This window comes from Lepidochelys kempii, chromosome 5, assembly GCF_965140285.1.
Source record: "Lepidochelys kempii isolate rLepKem1 chromosome 5, rLepKem1.hap1, whole genome shotgun sequence".
Classification (NCBI taxonomy): Eukaryota; Metazoa; Chordata; order Testudines; family Cheloniidae; genus Lepidochelys; species Lepidochelys kempii.
In genome coordinates, this window is record NC_136384.1 from 110,368,785 (window position 1) to 110,395,735 (window position 26,951).

Here is a 26,951-nt window from a genome sequence, read left to right on the forward strand (position 1 = left end):
ATAACCAAGAAATTCTTCCCCCCACCCTCTTTTTGCTTCTTTGTTTTTTTGCAGACAATAATCATGGGTAGAACAATTTGTCTCTTTGGAGATGACCAAGAATATCCTAACAAAACTGGGGCTAATTGCAAGTTTCTGTGGTTTTTATTGAGGGTATTTCACCCCCAGTTAAAGATTCCATCCCTTCTTAACCTTCCCCTGCCCCCACCCCCACCCCACCCCCACCCCAAACCCAACGAAGGAAAATGAAAACAAACAAACAAAAGCACCTGGTGTTTTCCTTTTGTTAAAAAAGAAAAAGATTACATATATATATATATATATATATATGTGTGTGTGTGTGTGTGTGTGTGTGTGTATATATACACATATATATACATACACACATATATATACACATACATATATATACATACACACATATATATACTGTATATGGCAGTTCAAACATGGTAGGCCCTCCGTGAGAGCTGGCATTTGCGTGTCCATCCTTAAACTAATCTACTGAAGTGAAGGGAATGTTTTTATGCAGGTTAGGGTTCTGACTGTGCCGATTTCGGCTGCGGACAGAGGAAAACATCATGTTGCACCCAGGGACTTTGCACTTGTGCATTTCTCGCAAGTGCACCGTTTTATAGTGCACCCTGAGGGTCCCCTTGTTGCTGTACATTTTGTGGCAAATGTTACACATTATCCCACCGTTGCTCATTGAAACATTGTTGAACATGAGGGATCCTGGAAGGTCGGAACCCATACCTACACCTATGGCAGGGGTGTCCATTTTGTGTGCAGATTCCCCACTGTCACTTGCCCCATCAACGTCATCCAGGAGAATCCCCTCATCACTGCCTGCATCAGATTCTCTTGAGGAATGGATACTGCTGCTGGACTGGATGCTGGAGGTGGTGCTCAGGTCTAGGACCATGTAGTCTTCAGACATGCCCCTTCCATACCCATTCATGTGGGAATCCTCAGTACCAGCTGGTGAGGAGGTGTCTTCCCTTATGTCAAGCCCCATTTGATGCTGGGTGCCATAGATCTTCACCAAAAATTCATCACGGAGGTCCTTACTAAGAGAAGGTTGAGAGGTGTCCAGTCCCATGTCATCCAGTTCTTTGGTCAACAGTTTACGGTGCAGGTTTATGTTAGCACTGTGCCTGCAAAAAGAAGAAGGAAGGGAACAAAGAGAAAAAAATGTACAGTATTTTTCATTAAATGTATAGTTGCCAAGCATGAAACATACATTTCTGATTTATCAATAACTTATAATGGAAAGCTACTGCTGCCCCTGGTTTCTTGAAAATCCACTCATTCATATAATGGAGAAGAGAAATTTGTAACAAAATGAAAAATACAGAACAAAGTAAACAAAAACCCCTTCCAACAAAAACAAAAACACAACCCACCCTACTTTATTTTCCCGCTACCACCCATCATCATTAGCCTCAGCAGTGGCTGCAGCCTTTATGTTTCCGGTTGAAAGCATACTTCAGCCTAATAAACAACGTGACATACGGTTTTTGATTCTTGAAATGGGGTTTTCAGAAACAGTAATTCAAGGAAGAAAAAAACCCATAAACCCTGAAAAACCAAAACCCACAGTACAGGAGAAGCACAAGAGTAAGACAATTGGGTAGTATGTAGTCCCAGGTCCTGATTGTGATCTCACTAAAACTGGTGAAAATCACAAATCAAAGGAGTATAAGGGTGATCAGAATCAGACCCAGACGAGATGGAAAACACTTATGGGGATTAGGAGCAGAAGTCCCAGTGAAAGTCAATTTGGGCTTGTCTACACAGTGTGGCAATGTGCATCAGAGGGATGTAAATTTAAGAGCTCTCTAAAGTGTTGTGCTCTAAGTACCCTGTGTAGACCCCGCTGACAAACAAACAGGTTCCTAGTGTACATTTATGTAGTACTGTTTCAAACAGGTCTATATAATGCGCACTAGGTACCTTTTAGAGTGCCTCAGCAGGGTCTACATGTAGGGAAGTTAGAACACACATTTTAGAGCCTCTACAATTTACAGCCCTCTAGTGTGCACTGCTGCACTGTCAAGAAAAGCCACTAGATGTTCTTAAAAATCTCACCCAAAGTCATCTGGTCCATCCTCCTGTCAAAGCAGCGTTATTGTCCTCCAAAATATATTTCCTAGTGCTTGGTCCAGTGTAATTTGAAATGACTCAAGCAATAGAATTTTCAGTAAAAATTATGGCTGAATGCACAGGACTTTGGCCTCAATCCATTAAAACACTTAAGCACATGCTTAGCTTTAAGCATGATGTCAGTGGGACTATTCAAGAGTCTCTGGGAAAGCTCCCACTCACTTCAGTGGGCTTTCGATCAGGCCCCAAGAGCGTAAAGTTAAGCATGTTCTCAAGTGCTTTGCTGGATTGGGGTCTTATCTTCAAGAATTAAGGATCTTTATATGCAATGAAACATAACGTTTCATCTCAGTAATTGTGAAATATAGTCTCCTATTTTAAACACTGAATTTTACTCTCCATTTTTGATATAAGCCTTTTAGATATTCTATAGATTTTAAGCACAGTAGAACTTCACTGATTTGCACTAATGACTGGAAAATTTTTAAAATTAGTGAGTAAACCAACAAACATGATAAAAATATCAAAACACTTCATCACAGAAAGTATGTCTGGTAAATATTTCACTTTAATTACGATAATACAAAATAAAGTTTTAGTAATTATAAGACCTCACATTAGATTACTCTGATTTTGAACCATTGCTGAGAAGTAGGATGAGACCGATATTTTGAGGGGAGAATGATTGGAATTTCAAATGTGTGACATAAGAATTAGTGAAATTCCACTGCTTAACATTTTCAGTTTGCAAACTAAGGACACGAACCTACAATTTACAACATGCGGGCTCACCAGGTCTGCCTGCGCATTGTAAATTGAAGATCAGAGTCTGTATGTGGGGAGAGAGGATTTATCAATGGAATAGCATAACAAACAAAAAGATAAAAAGTACTGGATACAAAATTGGACAAGAGGGTACATAATGACCCAATGTTCTCTGTACTTTCGGGTCCTAGAATAACATCAAAAGAAAAAATTAAAAGTGAGATATGGGCAGTATTTCCTAACTGGAAACTTCATTTTTAGAAATCCCACAAGAGCATATCTCTCAATAAGCTGAAGTCCCAAATATGATACAGTGACTCAGTATGGGTCATAAGACAAATACTAATGCAGAAACATTAAAATGATGTGGGGTTAATTTATTTAACTTTCTATCAACTGTTTCTTGATTCATCATGTCTGTTGTACATAATTTACAGTAATAAATGTGAACAGTTAGAGATAGAAATGGTCAACCGCATTTTCCTGCAAGTGCAGGTTACTGTTCTCCGACTGAGGATGGATCGGATGTCAAACTGATACTGCACTTCATTTTATTCCAACCAGATCTGCACAGGATGTAGGTAAATTTGGGTCCAAAATGGAGCTCTCATAATGAGAGAGGATTGAGAGGTATGTTCAAGGGTAAAGAAAAGTGGAAAGCATTTATTGTTCTATTCCCACGTGGGAAACACACTTTTCACACAAGCAAATATAGTACGGTTGCTTTTCGTAGGCACAGAAGTGTATTATATACATCCCCACACTGCACTTATGAAGGCTGAGCTTACCTTGTGATAAGATCAGCTTTCTAATCTTTTGCTAAATCGAGATCACAAAAGAGAAAGAGAGAGAGAAAAAGAGAGAGAGAAAGAGAGAGAGAACAAATTCACATTCCAATCTAGACATATCTGGTTTAAAAAATAAACAAAATCTTAAAACGATAAAATACAGGTTAAAAAATGTCTTGACTGTGAGATCATTTTCTGTCAGCCATCATCTCACTTACACTGCTGTCTTGGTGGATATTGGATCAGCCACACAATCCAAATTCATAAATCAAATTGGACAAAGCAAATTCACATCATCATCCACAAATGAGCTCTAAACAGATGCAAGCAGTGTACACATACATAAATGATAAACAAAAGTTGTCCCTATAGTTCCTGCTTCAACGCAGTTGTTCCTTGCCTTTCCAGTGTCAGATGGCAGATGACTCCAAGTGGAAGTTGCTAAGCATGGCATAGGAAATGCTTAGTGTGAAAGCCTATATAAGCTGACAAGCAGCTAGGGTATCACCAGAGTTATTGCATGAGTGTAAAAGCACAGTTGTCCTTATCAAAATAACAGCTAACTGCAAACTCCTGAAATGCTCTTCTGGATTTATTTCTTACCATTTCTCCTACTTCTTTCCCCAACCCTTGATTTCACACTAAAAAGAATATGGGAATTTGCTGCCATGTAAAACTGGCTGGGTTAACTGTAGCTGTCTGTTGTTTCTCACACATCTGCACTTACTGTTTCCTTGATTCGCTGCTGGGAAAACAGCAGCCAGATGTGTAGTGAAAATAACGTCAAAATTCATTGAATGAAGAGATAACAATAAATTAACATGGTTAAAAAGGATGCTCTGAGACCCCAAATGGACATATGCTTTCCTGAGGATGATCTGTGAAAAGACACAATCCCACTGATGCTATGATAGGGCAGGATGCCTCCCTGATTCAATTCTCACTTATAGCAGTGGCAATCAGTAATCTAATTAATCTATGTACCAGCCTTTAATATCTGTCAGCTAAACGATGTGCAGAAATGTGTGGACATGTTCTGGCACTCTGTTCAGCAGTGTCCCTTTTCCGCTGTCAGCAGTACTGTTGGCTTTTCCTAATATAATTACATTGACTTTTATTCAATTAAGTGCCATCCCTAGCTTAAAAAAAAAAACTACTTTATCAATAGATTCAGGTGTAATGCAATAATAAAGATGAACTCATGGCAGTGCATTAGCTCTGCTGTTCATAACTTCGGAACATAAGTTCATTCATAGCAGTCGATTTCCATTATGCAACCACAGTTCAAAAGAATTGATTATTTTACATTAATTTCTTAATCTATTTCATTTGTGTTTAATAATGCTCCTAAATATCATATGCAAAAACATTCCACTAGGGATCAGAGGAGCACAATGAGGGGAAAACATGCATTCATTTGGACATTGTGGGTTTGAAATTTTGTGCTGAAACCAAAGCCATAGAGGTTAAAGCTCCTAGAATTTGGAATATTCTGTGTTGAAGTTGCCAGCCACTCAGATTGTCAGGGGTGAATGATTGGTGGCATAGGAAAGGGGATAAAATGAGTTCACATTACACTGGAGAATGCTTCTACATTCCTTTCTTTTCCTGTCCAGTGCATTAAGAACATGGCAGCGTGCTGCAAGATCCCAACTCAGGACAGAACTTAAGAAGGTGTTTGAGTAGCGTCCTGAATAGAGATGCTTTCCTGAACGAATGCCTTAGTGTTTCCAGAGCTTCAATGGCAAAGAAAGTCTGGTGACCCAGATGTCTGTGTGTGTGTTCCAGCATGCATGTATGGGTGAGGATGGCTGAGGATACAGGACCTGAGACAGAAGGAAGATATGAAAGCAGAGAGGAGAGCCTATGGGAAAAGAGGCCTGGAAGAAACTAGCAGCATAAAAAGGGAGAAGGCCCCGAAGCAGGAAGGCACTAGTATTAATAGGTAAAAGAGAGTGGGGCTTGGAAGCAAAACTGATTGTGTTGAAAGCCATGGTGAAAGGCATTTTACAAATTCAGAATGGAGTGTATGAGCAAAGGCAGTGTTCCAAAAGCACAGAGCATAAACAGAAAGAGAGAGGAAGGAATAAGCAGAGTCCTAAAATTGTTGTCATCATCACCTCCGGTCTTCCATAGTGCAACTTCTTCCTCTTTGGACTCCCCGTCACCCGTGTCACCCCTCACAAAGAAGCTGCTGCTATTTTTATCTTCCTTACCTGCAACTCGAATCACATCACTACCCCTGCTAGATCTCTCCAGTGGGTCCACCCTTTGCACCACATCAAGTTCAGGCTTCTTATCCTGACCTTCAAGATCCTTCACAACTCTGCCCCCTCTGCTTATCTATGCTCGACTCTTAACATGTTATCCTCTGCTTCTGCAACATGCAAGCCTTTGAGTGCCACCTGTTTGACTGATCCTCCCTGAATACCTGTGCTTTCTTCCACATCATCCTTTAAGCATGAAATGCTTTCCGTGAACTGATCGGTATGGTTACTACCCACTCCTCCTTCATATAACTTCTCATGACACAATGTCTGCAAGAAAGTAAACCATGTCCACTGGCTAGGCTGCAAGGCAGTTTGGAATAGTTAGTATTTATTTATGAAATTACATAACTAAAATAAATACAAATGGCAAGTGTGTGTGTGTGTGTATGTGTGTAGAAAAATCATAGCAAATTTGTCTCTCTCTCCTTTCATCATTTGTCTGCTCCTTGACTTCTTAGTTATCTTTTCAGGGCAGGGACAATGTTTTCCCCTACATTTGCACATCACCTACCAAAACGGGGCCCTGATCCTGATCAGGACCTTTGGGTGTTGCTATAACATAAATATTAAATAAAAGGAATTAGAAAGCTAAAGACCCAAAGAGAGAAATACAAGGTCAAAGAGCATCACCAAAGGACAGATACCAACCAATCACAGAAACTAGGTCTACCCAATCTCAGGCAAGGAGGAAGAATGAGGGGTTGTGGACCTGAGATTTTAAAAAACAGTCCTATACTAAAAAGTGTACATGTATCTGCTTAGCTAATAGACATTTCCGTTTTGAATAATTTTCCTTGTAAAAACGGATTGCCCTCCCCCCATGTTGTACAATGCTATTTACAATAGCAAAAGTGTTTTACCAAAGTTCTAATCGTTTTATGAAGCCCATAATGGCTCTAGTTTTTTTGGGTAATTAATATTCTTCTTCCATATAGCTATTCATGAATTAGTCATATGGTGGACAGAAGAGTGTGGACAAATTCTCACCAGAGGGAAATTCTGCAGTCTAAACTCAACAATCTTAAGAATGAATCAGTACTGCTAAAAAGATGATGATGATGATAAAGATGAAATCTGTGGCTGCGGACATGCAGGGATGTTATCAAACTTCCCAAGTCACCTTTTCCCTGTCAGACTGGAAGTTCTGTGAAACCCTCAGCTGTATTGACTATGGACAGTTATCTTATATGACTGTGATGCCACTTGTGGTAATTTTTTCCTTTCATTCTGAAATTCAGTAAAATATTCTTCCATAAATAAAATTCACTGTAGTTCCACCCCACCTACTGGTTCACTTGCAAGAGATACACTATGCATCAACAAAAGAAAGGGGATTATAAGTCTAAGAAATATGGTCAATTAAATGCACATGCCATTTATACAGCTCATAAATCCAGTCTGGTACTCTTCAGCAGTTCCTTTCAACACTTGCCAATGAGTCTGATTCTGTCTACTATCTATTCGTTGGAAAGAAAAATGTAATGACTGCTTTATTTTAGTTTATTTTTATTTAGTATGAATGTTTTTTATGGTTTTTTTGAAGTGGAAGGGAATTAATAATACAGGGAGAAATTCACCTTTGTGTGGAGGCTTGATACAAAGCCTATATACCACTTAGGTCCAATCCAGGGCTGCCCGTCTACATGGGACGAAGTTCACCCTTCATGGACATTTGAATGTTGTGGAAATTGTATTGTGCAGATTGGAAAGTGAATGCTTCTTTTATCCAAAAACTAGGTATTGTGCAAAGCCACCACCTGACTTCTTCAATGGAAGCAGACGATGCTCAGTAGCTTGCAGCAGTGGGTCTTGACTCTTTGGACAGCTTTGCTTTAAATTACTGTAAGTGATCCCGACATTAAGTAACGTGATAAAAAAATATTTGTAGGGTTATTACATTAAAACACAACATAACAAAAATCCCTCTTGTTTCCAGGCAATAGTACTAATCAATCACTTATAACTAGAAAGCGGCTAATATTTTATTATGAAACCTGAAACCATACAACATTCAGCCAACATGGGGTTTCATTACACCATCAAAACTCAGCACAGATTTGTCAGAATGTTTGCTACAATTTGCAAACACTTCCTAGAAGCTAGAGATAATCTACCTGGTCATCAAGACCATTTTTTTTTTTTGCCAGTGCTATTCAATCCATCTCCCATGAGGACATGTTCCAGTGCCTTGTCAGCCAACCACTGAGATTTCCACTGTTCCTCTAGGGCAGAGGTTTTCAAACTATGGGGTGCACCCCCTTAGGAATATTTGGAGGGGTGAGAGGCGATGCCATGTGGCTTGGGCTTCAGACCCATGCAGTGGGGTTTGGGGAGGGAGCACCACGTTCACCCCTGACTAACCTCTTTTTGTCTGGGTTGGGCGGGGAAAGACAACCAAATTTTTAAACTCAAATGGGGCACTCAGCTCAAAAAGATTGAAAACCGCTGCTCTAGGGAAACTTTTTTCATAGAATATCAGGGTTGGAAGGGACCTCAGGAGGTCATTCTAGTCCAAACCCCTGCTCAAAGCAGGACCTATCCCCAATTTTTGGCCCAGATCCCTAAATAGCCCCCTCAAGGATTGAACTCACAACCCTGATAGCTGCCTACAGCTCATTAGAATTTTTTTTCTGTTATTCAGCTTAAATTTTACTTTTGTACCATCCCATTTGTCCTAGTTATAGCCCCTTAGTCCACCATAAATAATTCCTCTCTCTCTTTGTTGGTGTGAACAAATAAGGCCAAGTTCCATATGGATCCTCTTTGCCCCAGAGGTTATAAATGAAGATTTATGGTTTTGTTTAAAAGTTGGCAATTTCACGTGATTTTGATCCCAAACAAGGCGACGACTTGTAGTTTTTTGCCTAAATTTCACTTTCAGTTTCCATGTTTATTTGAGCCTGAAACTCAAAACAAAGCCCAGAATATGCGAACATATGCTAAGCCAATTTTTTCTTTCTCAAAATCTCTGCACACTGAAAATGCCGGGTTTCATACAGCTAAAATCAAAGCATGAGAAGTAAAAACTTGGCTAAGCATAGCAGTGTGCATAGTTATGAGAGAAAGTCTTTGCCTTAGCTCTGATGTTTCTTTAAGAAGGAAGTAGTAGCCATTTCCCCCTATTTACTTTAAAAATGAATGAGAAAATAGTTCCTAGAATTTAGTTAGCACCTGGAATCTGGTTAAGAAATGATTTTTCCATTTGCAGTTCTAATTTTCCTACTGTCTAAGTTGCTCTTCAATACCATCTGGCTGTCTTACACACACACACACAAAAAATAAAAAAAATCCCTCCATCCATCCAAGCCAACATAACATAGATCAGAAAGACACTAAAATCATGGATCCATTGAAGTCAAAGGTAAAACTCCCATGGACTTCAGTGGGGCCAGGATTTCACATAGATATTTTCAGTTTTAAGCAGATTCTGTTTTCTTCTTATCTGATTGTGCTTAATGTGCCTTGGGTTTGGTTTGGTTTGAAACTATGGTGATTTTAATATGAGCAGCCTGGGCAATAACATTGATTCTTGAGGCTTTAAATTGTGTAGAATCTGAAAATATTAACCTTTCACAGGAAGAAAATCCAAAAGGTAAAATACAGTTCAGCACCTAGTAAAAAAAAAAAAAAAAGTAAAGAAGTGCTTATTAAATGTAGGAAATGAAGGACAAGCAAGTTCTCGCAAATTAAAGATGCGGAACCCAGTCATTTCAATCCCTTTCAATATGAAACAAATCATTCACACTGGTCACGAAGACGGCTCCCGCTACACTCAAATTATTCACTTGAAGATAAGCTCCCACCAAGCTCTTTAGGGGTTTAACTAATTTACTGCACAGATACGGCACGTCTGTTGTAATAACAGGTAGGATGTATTGGGGTCGACCATTTATCAGAATTAGACTTCTTTTCTGAATTCGCAGTGAATTATGCTGCCTAAACTGCTCCTCTTTCTCAGAGCTTGCCATCCCCTTACGGCCCCTAATGTGGCAGGCAAACAAAATTGACAGTCTCATCTTGTCAACAAGGGGTGATTCTCCTGAGAAGCCATTTAACTTCGCAGAGGAAGCAATGTATTAATGTGCCTGTCCCAGGAATGTTAATCATCTTCAAGCTCCCCATAACTTTGACATGAACAAAATCACCAATTTTGTTTACTAAATGAATCGTAATATGCTAATAAGAGAGCATGACATATATGGTAAAGCCAAACAGATGGTTTGTTTACTCCACTTTGCAACTTTATAAATGTTGTAACTCTGAAGATGTTAGTGAGAATTATTGGTTTGTTGGCAGAGGCAAACATGCCTTTTGCATACTTAATCCAGAGCTAGAGTCAAAAAACAATTTGTCATCACTGTGGAATGCATAAAAAATGTTAATGTTGAGATGGTATTTGGGAAGGCAGAATGGCTGACTATGTGAGTGGATGCTCAGGTTAAATATGGAATTGATATCTGACTGCCATGTTTTCTTCCCATACCATGTTTTAGTAAAATCTGACAGGTTGGGGATTCTTGAAAGGCCCAATAATTCAGGACATACCTGTTGAGGTGTGAGTGAGACGATCCTTACCGAATGAACAGAATTATCCTTTCACAACAGCTGTGCGTGCTCAGAAGCATCAAGGTCATGTCACACTCTTAATATATAACTATTGTTGCCCATTAAAGATCAAAAGATATTACAAATGAAAAGCATAACCACTGGAGTATTTGCCAGAGTTACTCAGAAATGATATAAATTCATTGTAACACTTCAACCTCACACCTTACCAGCTGCCTGGAAGCAGTCTTATGACAAAATAGCCAGCACTCTTGTCTAATATCTGGACTAGTGAAGAAAGTTTACATTAAAAAGATTTATCTCACTAAACATTTCCAAAGTGAGCTAACTAATTATAAAAATGTTACACAGCCAGAATTTAACCTCATTTGGAGCATAATCTTTCAACATGAGTTGTTGGTGTTCAGCACTATTTAGAATCAGGCCATTTGTCCTAGACTGCTACTAGACTCTACCTGAGCCTTCAGGTGGAATTCCTCCCAATGCGGAGCATGCCCTACAAGATCCTATACACCACGTATCCACCTACCACGTTTTACGTGGTACTTAGGGTTTTGTGCTGGCCCTCTGTGCAGGAGAATTTAACCCTTAAAGAATACAGATTTCCTGTAGGTATTTGTTGTTCAAATAATACATGAATTGACATTTATTTTTAAAATTATATTTTTTGTAAATATTATATATACAAATTATATCCTTGTAAATATTATATGATCCAACACTCATAATCAGTCATTTTTTTCTTTTCATTTTATTTCCCTACCACAGTAGGCAAAATGCAATGGGTTTGAAGGAATTTGTGCAAACTGTCTCTTCTGTTTTACATCTCACCCATGAATTCTACTCTGAATTTCAGGTTTGAGTGAATGCAAAATCTCAAAGTGAAACTCAGTCTTTCCTGAAACCAAAATATATATATTTGTCAAGACACTGGTGCAAAGCAACACATTAGATCAGATTTGCTTGGAAGGTTCACAAGCCTTTCAGTGATTTTATTCTGCTGTTCTTTTATTCTATTATCTTCAGTGCAGAGCCAATCCTCATGCACTATTCACCCTGCTTTGGTTATCTAAAAATGCTGGATTTATTTATATAGAACCAGAAGAGATACATAACAAAACACTATGTGGAATTTCAACAGGGCTTTCCTATTAGTAATTTTACATTACTAAATAAAGTACAACTTTCAGGTCAACTGATAGCTGATTATCCTAAACAATCATACCAACTCTCTCCACTCAAACCCCAACTCCTCAGCAATGCCAATCCTCTGAGATTGTTCCATACATACCATTGTCAGTGGTTATTAAATTTTCAACTTTTTACCGAGCCACAGGAGACCATGCAAAGAGATCTAAGGGAAGTATGAGTTCAGTTTGCTGTCCAAGGATTATTTTGGAGCAAGACACATTAGCAGCCATCCCAGCCTGGCGCTTATATCTCATTTGAAACATCTACTCATTCCTGACCAACAAAGAAAATTTCAATAAAGTACTTTTACTGGTTTAACAGCAGTGAGCTCCTGGGATTGTCAAAGTGCTCAGTCTTCTCCGAAGAGAGAAGGAATCAGCAGCTCAAATATAATTAACCTTCCATTCCCAATGCAAACTGCCACGCACAGGAGCTCTGCAGTCTATTAGTGAAGTTATAACGGCCAACAGGCAGAGGCAAAATTGGTCAAAAAGTTGGCTGCTGCTGTCATATTTTTAGAATTATGATTAATGACACTAATAATGTGGATGATTACTGATATGTGTATCTCCTGCAGTTTATCATATTGCACTGGCTGCCTACGTCCACAATAAACATGATGCTATCATTTACCTCTTTATTGAAGGCAATCCTTCTCTTGAAGGAGCACATTCTAATTACTTTGTAATGTTTTATGTCTTAAACATTTTGCAGCTCTGGACCTTGCCAACTGCTTCATGTCTGCCATTGATTAATTACAGAATGTTTAATCAAAATTTAGAACCTAATGCAGTCGTTTATGAGTGTGCTGCAGTGCCAAGGTAGTTAGGCTCCTGTCCCAAGTTTGAAGAGTGGTGGGTTCAAAATGAAATCCCAGAAATGTTCCAAGTGCCAAAGAGGGTTTTTTTTTAAACTTTAGATGTTTTGAGTTTGCCAGTCCTACCACTGTTGACAAATGGAAGGTTATCTACCTGTCTGGTAGGCTTTTTTGTTTGTTTGTTCCTATTGCCTTTTTTAAAAAATGTCTTGATTTTTCCCTTTATGTCTTTGTCGGTGGAGTGGCCTCCCAGCTCCACTGCAAGCTTTCCTTGTGGCAAGAGCCCTTGCAAATGCCAGTCAAGAGAGCATAGTTTTGAAGTGGTTAAACAAGTGAAAAATAATTTGCAGGGACAAATACATACGTTTTTTTTTAATGTGGATTTTTATGGTACTGTCATACAACCATTCACCGTTGAAGTTAAGTGTTTTTTTAATACCATTACTGAACTGCTGAAATGGATGCTAATATAGCTTGGAGTGCTAATGTCAAGGCCTGGTAATAAAAAAGACAGACTGCTGAATGAAATAATTTCAAGTAAAAAATAGAACAAAAGTGCTCTCGCTCTCGCTTTCCACTTTTATTGAATTGGGACTGACTGAGCCAATTGCTTTAGAAGTCTGTAAAACACAATTACTAGTGAGCTGACTGACCCAGCAGTGCCCCCTCTGTGACAGAACAGACTAAAAAGGCTGCAGAATTAGTGCTGCTCCCATATCTGGCTATCAGACCTGAGAGACTTACTATTGAGGATCTACTGTCCTCGATGGCAGCACCTGCATCAGCTACATGCATCTCCTTCTTAGACCAAAGGCCCATCTTACCTTCTCACGATAGACCTGATTTCTCTCCCTCTCCATTGTATTTTTAGATAGTTATCTATCAATACAACTAAAGATGCATAGTTTTTTGTTTTTACATGTTCTGTGTCAGACACAAAGGCGATAGTTAATATTTATGGGCCGCAAAATTAACTGTCTTCCATTTATATTTTCAGCTGTAAACAGACAAAGTTTAATTGTTTTTTATTTTGGCATAGCAAAGGAAAGGTGAGAGAGAGAGAAATGTACTGAATTGAAAGTGGGCAACATTTTTTCTTTAGTTACTAAAGTAAGTAATAAAGTTTGTAAAGTACTTAGTCAAGATCACTAATGCTTTAAAAGTACCAGCTTTTTATAATAAATTTACAATTTGTGTTTTAGGTCATACAGTTTGGCATGGGGATGGAATTTAAAAAAAAACAAAAAACCCAAAGAGGATGAAAACAAAATGACATTAAAAAAAAATAATTTCCTCAACCCAGTTCCACCTCTTATCTCTCTCCCGCTCCATCCCAAATGCTTTATATTTACATACATATACACCAAAGTCCTTTTTTATTCATAGCGTACATTTTTGGCAAACACAAAACTCTTTCATTTCTCTTCCATGTCCATTTATATGAAGCTTGTAGGTGCCTTATGGCAAAAATGTTAAATTATTTCTTAGGCAGTATCTTTAAGGAATGCTTTTTAGGGCAAGCTTAAATATGAAATGAGCTCTTAATTAAAAAAAAAAACTTTCTTAGCACAAGGCAAAGTGCTCATGTAAAAGATGATGCCGGGAACTAGGAGGCACAAGTTAGAGCTCTAGGATTTCATTAGAGGACATACTGGGTTCGGAACTTATGGCAACTAATACACAGTGATCATAACTAAAATGTCAACATACACACTGTCACCGTGACCACACAATGGTATCTGTGATACCACAACATTACCTGGCATTACATAGACCCTGGTGTGGTCACTATTGTGTAAAGGTTGACTTTTTAATTGTTGCTACTGTATGTGAACATACATTTGATGGTCTCCAGGCTAGTTCCCAATGGACATTGGGGACCCATGTTACAAACACTCCACATAACTTGACACAGTAGGCAATCTTTATTGAAGAGAAGCTCAGGATTGAAAAACCTGTAGGTCAGGATTAAGGATTAAGAGACGTTTTTTGGAAACTTGCACTTACGCTGCATATTCTTCCGTTGACACAGTCATACATGTAATTTTCATAGAAAATTATGAGAGCTAAACATATAGAGCAGAGCAGGACAGGGCCAGCCCTAGACCAAATGGTGCTCCAAGTGAGGAATGTCTTTGTCGCCCCCTCCATTTGTTAAACATTTGAATACCTTATCTTTTATTGCATTTGTAGCCCATTTCATGACTTCGATGCACGAATGCATACATGATTTCTCCCAGTCACACAAGACAATAAATTTCCCTTTTATGGCTAACAACAAAAACAGCACCCCAAGCCCAGCACCCCACAAGCCCGGCACCTCAGGCAGTCGCCTGGATCGCCTGCCCCTAAATCCGGCCCTGCATCAAGGGAAAATATTCCTCCATATGTACCATGGTTCAGTCAGTGCTTTTACTGACTTAATTATGTTTACCACCTCTCTTAATGCTTGTGGGTCAGTGAATACTTAGCTTGACTTTGCAGGTCACTGAAAAGTCCTGGATTTACTTTTTCAGGTTGACACAACAATATAAAATCCTGTGTTGTGCAGGGCAAGTTTAGAAGATGTAAGCTTTACCTTCATTTTCAAACTAATACAACAATAATAAAATGATGGTAATACATGTCAGTACAATTCCTTACAGGGTGAAAAAGAGAAAGAACTTCCTCCACAACACACCTGATCCTGCAACCCTTACTCAAGTAAGCAGCCTGGTGTTACATTAGGGCTTCTCATGTAAATAAGATTGGGCTTGTATTCTTTTATTCCCCACTCTTCTTTCACTTCATCCTCTACAATAAAAATGAGCTGCTACACAGTAGCTGGTAGATCACTCATATAAAAGTTAATTCATTCTGTCCTTCTTTCTGTCTTCCTTACTCGGACTGATTATATCATACTCTGCATATAGTCCCACTGAACTACCTATAGAAGAAGTTACTACTCAACATAAGGGTCACAGAATCCATTTCTTTACAAGCCAGGCTCTCTTGGGAAAGAAAGACGTGTTTGAATGTAAGCAAACAAGCACATTTTAGTGAGTTCCCAAGGAAACCTACTGGTTCATAGCATTGTTGAGCATATCCACATATTCTTTTTAAATTCCTATACCAACAGCAAATGTGTAAACATGTTCAGATTTGAAAAATAACATAGCAAAAACCTGTTTTGATTGTCTGGTGACATACAGTTAATCAAACAGATGTCTTAAAATGTTCTCTTCTTGTTATTAGTGAAGGGAAACAAGCTGTATCTGATGGCTAATGATATTAGGGGAAATATATTAATAGTCACCATAAACTAGTGCTGAGTACCTTCTTGGAGCTATCTGCTCCTAAAATCGCGTGCATTTCTTGAAAAGCAGTCTCTAAAAAGTTTTTTGTATAAGTTTCCAAACATAGCGGGATGATGAAAAAAATGGATGCTTTTGTGTTGAGGAGGTGATAACAGGAGGCAGGTAGCATGTTTTTCACATCTTCACCTCTGTTGATAATGTATGCAGTGGCTCATCAGAGGTATCTGATGTTAATTTATTCAAGCACACCTGTACAGGGCTGGAAGTCAGGTAAGCAGATGAACAAAAATCTCTGCTTTTTCAATACAGCTACCCAGAGGCCTATATGAGCACAAATTTAGTTCTAGAGATGTCAGCAGGTTTTAATAAACTAAATACAGATGTCTTACTCCATACAAATCAAGGAGTTTACATGTTTAAATCTGGACTGATTTAACTAGCAATCAAATGTCAGGATCACACTTGGCACCAATAGTTGCCTCATATTTATTTATAAGTAACCCTAAGCAAATATTATTTTGTTTTAAAATTTGTTCATAGGCTGAATTACCTTTCCCACCTTGCAGAACACACACAAATGCTCACTTTCTGAGAAAATTTAAAGACAAACCTGAACAATTAATATTCTTATGTTAGTCAAAGAAAGGCAAAAAGGGAAAGTTTTGTCTTTGTAACTAAACAGGTATGCAGGAAATACATTTATTTTCCATATAATTAGGGCATGGAAAATGGGGCAACATGTCCTTATTAACCCAGCATTCCAACCTAGTCCTAAGTAACAGAGATTTTTAAATTGATGGTGCCAATATAAAATAGATTTTAACTTATTAAAATGCAATAGGGCTGATAAGGAGTAGGACAGGTGTTTCTTTTCACTGAAATACTTACATTAGTTTACCATCAAGACCTGGTCAGAAATGGCACCTCTGATTTCACAGGTATTGAATCTGAACCCAAGCCTTCTTTAACTCTACAATACTAGGTTAGGGATGGGAGCTGAGTTAACTCAACTACAATATCTTTTCTCTTCACTCTCTCCCACCCCATCTGCCTACCATCTCATTTCCTCTCAAGCTGATTACTGGAAAGACTCCCTCTGCCACCCAAGACATTTGGGAACTTCCCTATCTCCACTGAGCTGGAAAATAACCTCTTTCTATCTGCCTGCCTGCCTGCCCTCACCTCGACCTGATCTATGGCACAAAAGAGCTTACTGAGTCGCTGGCCCCAGAGTACTGGCTCTGAGGAGCAGCCCATCCATTCTGGCTTACTTTGTGAGGCAGGGACAGTACCTGTTTAAGCAAGACCGAGAGGGAGGCTGGGGTGGAAGAGCAGGGCCAGGAGGGACTTACTCTGTGAAGACTCCCATCACTAGGGTGACCAGATAGCAAGTGTGAAAAATTGGGACAAGGGATGGGGGTAACAGGTGCCTAGATAAGAAAAATCCCCAAATATTGGGACTGTCCCTATAAAATCAGGACATCTGGTCACCCTACCCATCACAAACCTTTCCTTCATCACAGACCAGCCCCCCTCCTCCTCTGCTGGCTATGATTCCCTTTCCAGAAACAACAGTCTCAACTAAAACTTCTCCCTTTCTCCCACCCAGATGCACAAACTGTACCCGGACGCACATTCAAGCCCAGCTTTCAGGCAGCTGTCCAGCGTATCCTCCTCCCTTTTCTCCATCTCCTTGACCACTTTCCTCGAATGAGACGTTTTCCTGTCCCCAGGCAAACCTCTACCCTCGCTCCTGTCTGACACCACCGCCTTTGGCATGATTTCTCTTCTCTTCCACTCTTTGTTGCTTTCCTGCCAGAAGGCATACCCTGTGAGGCTCCAATAGCAGAAGAACTGAAGAGTCAAAAATGCCTGAGCTGCTGCAAGAAGGAGGGAAGGTGAGAGCAGAAACAGTAAATGATTCCGAGAACAATGGGACTGAAAAGAAAGAATGAACAAAAGCAAGCTAGAAAGAATGAGTGCACTGCTCTCTTTAGGAAGGAGATCAAAGTTAAAGATAGAGATAGCAAAGTTTGTAGATTTCATAAGCACTTCTGGTAATGGGTGGGAAAGGTGATGAACAGAAAAGCAGTTCAAAAAAGAATCCAGACACTGTGGGGCTTAAATAATAAAAAGCAACTTCTTATGAATTTTAGAGGGATAACAGAACCCTGTGGAGACTTCTGACAATAATTGTAGGGTTTCTACAAAAACAACAAGGAGTCCGGTGGCACCTTAAAGACTAATAGATTTATTTGGGCATAAGCTTTCTTGGGTAAAAACCCCACTTCTGTCCCTTTTTCTGTCTGCAATATCTTGAAAAATTAGGGGATGCATGCATGGGGAAAAGTATCCAAAATAGGTATATTCCATGTCAGTCTATCCCTCTCAGTCTTCTGTTCACCTTCATCTGATTTTAGATAGCCATACTGTGTCAGACTCAGTAATTTTAATATAGGACATCCCTGCATATAAATACATCTCAGGAGATATCCAAAACTTTCAGATAAAAGGGTATTTGAATGGTAGGGGAAGCTGACCAGCTGCCTTAGGTAACTAAGGTTGCACTGTGGACCTCCATACTTTGAAAGTCAGTTTTAAAAGGGCCACACTCTGGGTCACCAACTGGAGCATCAGGGGAGTTTTCTGAGCACACACTAAGCCTGGGGAACATAACCAAGTTTAGATTAACTAGAGTTGGGTTGCACAAGGTTATACATTGTACCAGATGCCATTGTAAGGGGGAAAAAGATCAATCAAAACTATTTATCACCTTATTAAACTCAACCATCTTCACGGCTTGTTTTATTTTTTAAAAACAATTGTAGAAAAAATTTAAATAAGGAAACCCCACTAAATCCTGCAAGCCACATGATGGGAAGAATCCAAAAGTTTTTAGAAGGTGGTATTAGAAATACCTCTTTAATTTTAATTTGCAAGGACTGCAAAGAACTTTTGGATTCATCTGGATAGTCAGAAATATTCAGTGGAATATATGACTATCTACGGAATCAAAATGTGAAGACTTATTGTTACATACACCTGCCCAAATAAATGTCACATCAGAACATGACATGTATGTCCAGGCTTACTTGCTATGTACATTAGTTGGATATTTCTTATTTCTGGTACAGCAATTAAAAGTGAAATGGTTATAATTAGGTTTTAAAGTTAATAGTCCATTAAGGTGACTGGAAGAAGTTCTCACTTCTCAATGTTATTGCTTTCATTATTTGGCAGCAAAGCCAATAAGACACCATAGATTAGTTTACATCTTTGAGGCTCTGTCTGAAACCCAAAAGGCTAGGAACTTAATGATCTAGGCTTTTTTTCCCTTTAAATAAAAAAGATTCTTTAAAAATCAGCAAAAAATACTTCATTGGGTAGACTACATGGCTTGGATAAAATAAGACTCTCCCTTCAACCCAAACTTGAATAAAACAATTTTTTTGAAGATTAAATAAAAAGAATGTTTGATTCATTCTCATACCCCTCCTTTTGCACACGCTTTCATTTCTGGGCAATTCTAGACTTCCTAGTCCTGGCCAAGACCAGACATGGAATTGCTGAAATACAGTGAACAATAAAGATGGTTTCTTATGATACTTCCTGACCAAATGTATGCAAGAATTATCAGAAATCTTGTGAGAGTTCCTGGTTTCTGTAAGTTTTTTCCAGACAAATTCTGCAGACCTGAAAGTTTTGGTGAGTCTCAAAAAGCATCAGATTTGAAGGCTCATCCAAATTGTACCTAGCCTTTAAACCTTCTCAAGTACACTATCACAACCTTAAATCCTCAGAACTTGTGGATTTCTGTTGTCCCAAGTTATCAAGAAGACTCACATAACTGAAACGTATTCTGAATACTATTTGTGAGGTGAAACTGGAAAGATGTTCCCATGCTGAGTACAACCCAAACTCATATGTAAATAATAATTTTATCTTTAAGAAAGCAGTCAGCATTTTAAGTTTATGAATCATATATTTCACTTTCATGGCTTGCTCTCAATAAGCTAAATCAAAGTATGTTATATAGTTCATGAAATACTTTCAAACTGTGCCCTGTCTTTAAATGTTCAGTTCTCATAAATACTTTACACATGTCATCATGATGGTCTTTTTCTCCTAATATATGTCCACTGAACTAACTTCTTTATTATTAGCCTAATCTATCAAGTTAACTGTTTCCTGATGAAATTTAACATTCCAAATAACATTCCAAATCCTAAACTAGCCACTTCTCTTTTTGCACACTGAATACAAAACGGGGTTTACTTAGCACATGACTGACATTTTATAACTCATTTGAGAAAACACACAGACTGAGCCAAATTCTGCACTAACAAATCCTGTGCAATTCCATCAACTTTAAGGACACAATGTATGGTATAAGTGAGCACAGGATTTCACTTACTGAAGCCCTGAACCTGATAGGCTCTTAGGTCCAGCTCCACTGAAGCTAGCAGTTCTCCACAAGGCTGGATCGACTGGCAAGACAGTGAACTTAATTTAGTTTTAGGTGTTTGATTTTAATTGATCTAATCTCACTGATGAAACAAATTTTTGAGTTTATTCTACTCTATTTACAGTTTTTTCTAATTTATGTTCACATTTTTCTATTTAGTGGATCTCAAAACTGATATGCTGGAACTAGACTCTCCAAAAAAAGTGAGATTTGGCTTCCTAACCTTCTTCACACTAAATTGCTTTTATTTTATATTATACCCTGTATCCACATGCAAACCCCAGAAATTTCAATGGAACAAGACACAGAAAATGTGCGTGAAATGTTTAGTTGAGTTCAATTTCCTTCCTCTCTCTCTCTCTCTGCTGAATTTTTACTCTGTAATGAAAATAACAAACAAACAAACAAACTCAAGTGATGAATCACTCTCACCATCACAACACAAACCCAATGCTGTGAACCTATAGGGGATATTTCATTGTGTAACAATATATTCATCATCATGTCTGAGAGCTTGTTTTCACAAGTATGGAATAACTGTGTTATCCTACCACAGACCACCTTGAAAAATTCCATTTATATTACATTTTCTTTAGGAATTAAAAAAAATATTTTAAAAAAGGCCAGAGAGGTTTAGGACCAGCTGCTTCTGTTTAAGCCCAACTGTTTCAGTACTGATGCAACATAACTACAATGTGATGTCATCTGAAGACCCGGCAGAACATACCCTTAAAAATATGTAGGGGTCTAGTGTCCCCTTTCTGCATGTACATTACCCCATCAGAATGAATCGGAGTTGCTCACAGTCAGAGAAGAAAATAAAGCTGGACTGAATGGTTATATTAGGAAAAAAAGATACAGGTTCCCCCATGGAAAGAGAGAACCATTTCCCTAATGTTAACATTTAATTTTGTTTCTTATAATTGTTTACAGGGCAGAATGAATATCCATTAATGATTCCTATTCATTTGTACTTAAGCCTACAGAGATGGGGGTTGTTCTTGTATCCTATTTCTACAGTTTTTTCCCTCCATCCGTCCTGTTTCTATGTATCAATGTGTATGTGTGAGATATTTCTGTTGTATATAATTATTATATATTTAATAGAAGCTTTCCTTGATCGGAAAGATGTAGGGAGAAAAAGCTGAATGTGTAAAAGCTGCAGCTTATATACAAAAGTGTATACACAACACACACAGACAGAAAGAATGACATTATCTAGCCAATCACATAAGACAATGACATAGTATACATAAATGTACATTGAATGTAAAACAATGAAAACCTAAAGTGATTAACACCCCTTCAATGCCAAGGGGGCACGACTGTCACTTGCCATTACTGTGTGTGTCTCTCTATTTCTTCATCTACCTAAAATTGGGGTTTCTTATGTAATTTGACACAATAATGTAGAAATTAATTACTATTTACTGACCTGTCTCTGCTTCTCCGTGATGGGAAGGCAGCGTTACAGCCAGCCACTGTGCAGACGTGCATCTCTTTTAAATGAACATTCCTGTAGTGAAGCTTCACGCTGTAGGAACTTTTGAAACTCTTCTTGCAGACGTAGCAGATCTTGGGATCTGGGCTGGAACACAGGTCACCTTCTGGAGAGAACTTCTGAGGGCTGTTGTAGTTGAATGCTGACGTGAAACTTCCATGAAGGGCAGCCACACTGGCACTGCCGCCATTATACAGTCCATATTGGCTCATGTAAAACACATCGTACGCAGGGTCTGTAAACTCTTCCTTCACCTTAATTACATCCCGGTGAGAAGATTCACTGTGATTTTCATCTGGCATCTCACTGTTCATCATAGACTTTTCACTGGATTCATGAATGTGTTCATCACCTTCCATGGATTCCTCACACAATTTTGGCTCTGAGGATTCTGACTCGTTTTCATAGTCTCTCTCATGCTCTTGGTCTTCTGAGGTCATGCTGTCTGCCCTTCTTAACTCTGTCCTGGAAATGCATCTGCTTCTACCGTTTTTAGAAAAGTCTTTCACAGACAATCCTGGGCTCATTTCCTCCTGCGAATGGCAGTGATTGTCATGACCAATATCATTAGCCATTGTGCTGTTGTCATTAGCTTCATCATCTTCATCGTCAAACTCGTCAGCCGTATCAATAACTTCCTTTTCTATTTTAACTGGCATGCTTGACTTCCTTGGTTTCTTTTTAGGGGCAAGGTCAGCATTAGGCTCATGGGTAGGCATCACCAACACAGGTACCGATGACTCTGAAGGAAGAGGAGGATGCTGCTCCACTGAACCACCTGTTGGTATGATGGGACTGGTGGGTAATGAGGTTGGAGGGCTCACCATCTCTCCAGGAGTAAGTAAACTTCTGTAAAAAGGAGGAACAGGCTGGACAGTCTTTAAAGCTGGAAACACCAGCTGGCTAGAAAGAGGGTTCTGTAGTACAGGGTCTAGTGGGGGAGTAGTAAAACCCATTGGAGGCCGACCAGGGCTCGTTAAGGTAAGACCGGATTTTGTACTTGCTATGACGGGGGTGGCAGCTCCTGATGTAGCACGGATTAGATCTTTGTCTCGGTTGTTCCTTAGCATAGGCATGTGAAGGCGGGGGTTAGGGTTAGCACTGTGACGATTGCGACTTCTAAGAGAGCTGAAGACCATGTTGCAGCCTTCAATCGTGCACCGGTGTTTGATTTTAAGATGAACTGCATTGTAGTGAATTTTGAGAGTACCTTTGTCATAGAAAGTTTTACCGCACGCATTGCAGAACACTCTCCCTTTTCTTGACGCCGATCCCATTCTTCTCATTCTGTGAATCCTAAATGAGCTTTTCGTGTGCTCAGTTTTGGACAAATCATTAATGGGTGTCGATGTTTGAACAGGAGACACACAGGCTGGCTCAGTTTTGGGTTCTACATTTGTGATGCTGGTCAAAGCATTCCTGCTGGATGTCTGCTCATTCTTGAAAGGAGTGGGAGAAACTTCAGATTCACTGCTTTCATTATATTCATTTTGGGTAGAAAGGCTTGGCTCACGCAGCCTCAGAGCAGGCTGTTCCAGCAGGAGGCCATTTGGAGGCAGCCCCAGCAATGGAGCAGAGACGGGATTTATGTACTGGAATGGAAGCAGAAACGCAAGGCTGTTAGGGATGTTTTCAAAGTGATGAATGCTGGAAGGGTTGCTGTTCTCCAGGTGAGCAAGGAGACTCGGGCTCCTAGTGCGATTATTGCTTTCAATAAAAGTCCTTATATCTGAATCTGTCTTTGAAGATGGCACAGCCACAGCCTGCCCTTCTTTTTCTTGAATTGCCATCAGCTCCACGATGGATTTGGTTTCTCCAAATCTTAGAAACTGCTGAAGGGTAATAATCTCTTCTTCCCTGGACATGATGGCCCAGCGGTCCAGCACCTTGCCTGCAGCATCCTAGAGGCCATATCAAAGAAACAACAAAGACAAACACAAAGAAAAAAAACTTATTGATTCTGCATAATTATTGAATTCGATAGAAGGTGCTCTGCTGCCCGTACATGAAACACTAAGCTCAGAAAACAACATGCAAACAGTGTTAATAGAAGTTGATCCACAAAGCAAACTTTTCTGCCATGCAAATGTAGTAATTAGAGTCACAGTTAGAGAAACAGATTGAGTTTAATAATGTCAAAGCAAACAAAATGTAGACGACTGGGGCTCTGTGATCTAAAATGCCCTCAATACTGCCATTATAACAACATGATCTATGTATTATGCAACTGCTTCGCAGACATTAGTTTAAGACATGAATTCTTGCTGTGCAGCCCACTGTAAATACAGAAAACTGTACCTTAATCCTTACAAAATGGTGACACTATAGGAAAGAATGAAATAAATGCATTTGATAGAATTACCTCTTAAATGTAAGGAGACATAAGACTGAATTCAATTAGGAGCAATCTTGTAAAATGCATCTCAAAGAGTTTGAACCAATACAATTAAAAATAGCATAAAAATATTAACCTACATTTTTCCACAAGAGCAATATATAAAATTGCATTTACTGCCAACGCACATCAAAAGGCTGAAACTGGGGGGAGGAAGGGAAACATTGCTTTTGAGTCTTACCAAACTGTTACTGGCAATTGAGTGCAAACTTCCAACCTGGGTTTGATTTACACTTAAAATATAACTTTTTTACAGTCTTGTTACAAATGACAGTTACAAATATTTAAAAAGTAAACATTTGATGGATGTGGAGAACATAAATGTATAAAAGTGTTGTCTCTTAACATCACCTTCTGATAGCAAGGGAAAAGTCCAGAGAGAGTACACATCAGTAATCAGTAGACTCTCTGTTGTTAAATATACATTAAAAAGCATTTCACACTTTCATTTTTGCTAGTAAGTATGAGATTTGCCTGAAGGTAGAACTTAAAAATTCTGCACTGTAATGTCAGGCAATCCATTCCAGCATGTATTGATAAAAATGTAATAAAATACTTACATAATGAATAGATTTTATCAACATCTCTCCCATTGGGCTAATGCTGGACATATCACCACCTCTGTAGCTACCAACAAACCCCGTCCCACGACCATCAAGCAGAGGTGCCCCAGTGTCTACTGCACAGAACTGCCAGATACCTCTGCATGGAACTCCTCAGTGCTGTATTTTTGTTTTTTTTTAAATCTTGGATCCCAGATTTAGAGCCCTGACTAAACATTTAGGATTACCCTATGCAGCAAAAATCATCAGAAGTGGTTTGAGTAGAAAAAACAGTGTATTTATATGAAAATATGAAAATTATTTTCCACATTGCAGTAATGATTCTAGGTTTTTTCACATTAATTTTATAGCATTGTAAATCACAATTTTCTCAAATGATGAAACATACACTTAAAACTCTGGCTAGGACTGGTTTTGCTTATTTTAGTTCAGATTTAGCTCAAATCATACGATGCAAAGCTAATGAAATGAGTTAATGTCACTTATGTTGCAATATCTAAGATGTTGCTATAGAGCCGCGAACATGGTTCATGGTACCAGGTATGAGTGATATCACACAATCCAATCTAACAAGAATGTAATTAACCCATGACAGAACCATAACGATGGGGAAAACCTTAAATTGACCTTAATCCTGCAAGTTGATCCATGTAGGCAGATCACTGCACTCACGTGGAGCCCTCATCAGTGGGGATCCAGGCAGATCCTTGTGAAGAGCTGCTTGCAGGATAAGGCTATAATTTGTTGATTTGGTTCAGTAAGCAGCCAAAGCTTTGAATACTTTTCCTAACATAGTAAGGGCTTCTCTAACTCCTACAGCCTTAGAATTCCACCTGTCCTGCTGGAAGGGAATGCAGGAACTCAGTGTGATTCAATACAATTGATCCAAAAGGGCAGGAAATCCTTGGAACTGGGACTACACTTTTCTTCCTTCCAAATTCCAAACTGGTTATCTTTTGACTATTTTCCCTGCATATTTTTCAAAAGGTTCCCTATTTCTCCATTCAATTCCACCACCACCTCCACCAAGCCTGCCCTTCCTTGCCACAACGATTCTACATTTTTAAATACCAGTTTCATACCTGGACCCTAAAATGGCCTCACAGTTCAAATTTTGAGCCCCTCCTTCCCCCCGCCCCCAACAGCTTTTATCTGAGTCAGAGTTTAAATAGATGGAAAAGGCCTCGCCTCATATTGTTTGGAGGCAGGATCTAAGAGTTCCTCTCCTAATTTATAGGGTTTACTTGGATTGAGTCGGGGACTGTCTGATTGCTGCCAGCTGAGGGTGTTTGTAATGCACTACTGATAGCAATGTATGTTTTTTACATGCAGAGGCTTGTGCAGTAGGAGATGTCTATTTTATAAATGTGGATAGATTCATAAATAAATAAATCAGATTTGGATTGTGCCATTTGCTGGAAAACAGTGGGCTTCTCTGTTGTGAAGCCCATAGAAACCTACAAGTAAGACATCAAGAGGCCAATTAGATCACTCAGGAGACTTGTGGAATTGGTTCTTATGGCACACATTTAGTATTTTGTCAAGCCTAGGCTGAAATGTCCCACGTGATGGGGCTTCCACCACTTCCCTTTGGAGGTTATTCTGCAGTTTAATACATATCCTCACTAAAAGAAGTTTTCCTGACACTTTGCCTAAATTGTTCCTCTCTCAATGCCAAAATGTTACACTTATGTATACTCTTACAGTATCTACTATAGGATTTTCTAGAGTTGTGAGGAAGACAATGAAACATTGGGGGGCCAAGTCCTCAGGCTCGGCTACAGTGCCAATGAGCTCTTAAACAAGCAGTTGGGGATTTGATTGGCATGGGGTTATCCTCAGCTGGCACAAAGACAACAGCCCAGTGGAATCAGACAGTTGGCTTAAAGCGACCTTAGGCTACTCCTACCAGCCGTATTGAGTGACAGCTCAGCAGAGCTAAAGATTCAATTACTAATTCCCGAAACCACCCATGTCCCCCAATCATTAACATCTTTAGGGCCAGTCCTACAAGCTGTACAAGGACTAGGATTTACACAGTTTTCCCTAACGGTGATAAAGGTAGCATGTGTGGGGAAGCTGGTTGTAGTTAATCATGCACACTTCTCCAGTTTTACTTTTAGAGAGAAAAGGATGGTGAGATAATATCTTTTACTGTACCAACTTCTGTTGGTGAAAGAGACAAGGTCCAGTAAAGTTGGTCCAATAAAAGATATTACCTCACCTAC

General features: G+C 39.1%; 1 protein-coding gene across 1 annotated transcript in view; it reads right to left on the reverse strand.

The window, feature by feature from the left end:
- Nucleotides 1-434: 434 nt before the first annotated feature.
- The window catches only part of BNC2 (basonuclin zinc finger protein 2), a 393,119-nt gene continuing 366,602 nt past the window's right edge, over nucleotides 435-26,951 (reverse strand). The window contains exons 5-6 of the mRNA XM_073346265.2: nucleotides 21,700-23,666; nucleotides 435-1,157 (exon numbers count right to left, since the gene is read on the reverse strand). Of these exons, the coding sequence (XP_073202366.1) occupies nucleotides 497-1,157; nucleotides 21,700-23,666 (2,628 nt within the window). The 3' untranslated portion in view covers nucleotides 435-496. The remainder of the gene's footprint in view (nucleotides 1,158-21,699; nucleotides 23,667-26,951) is intronic.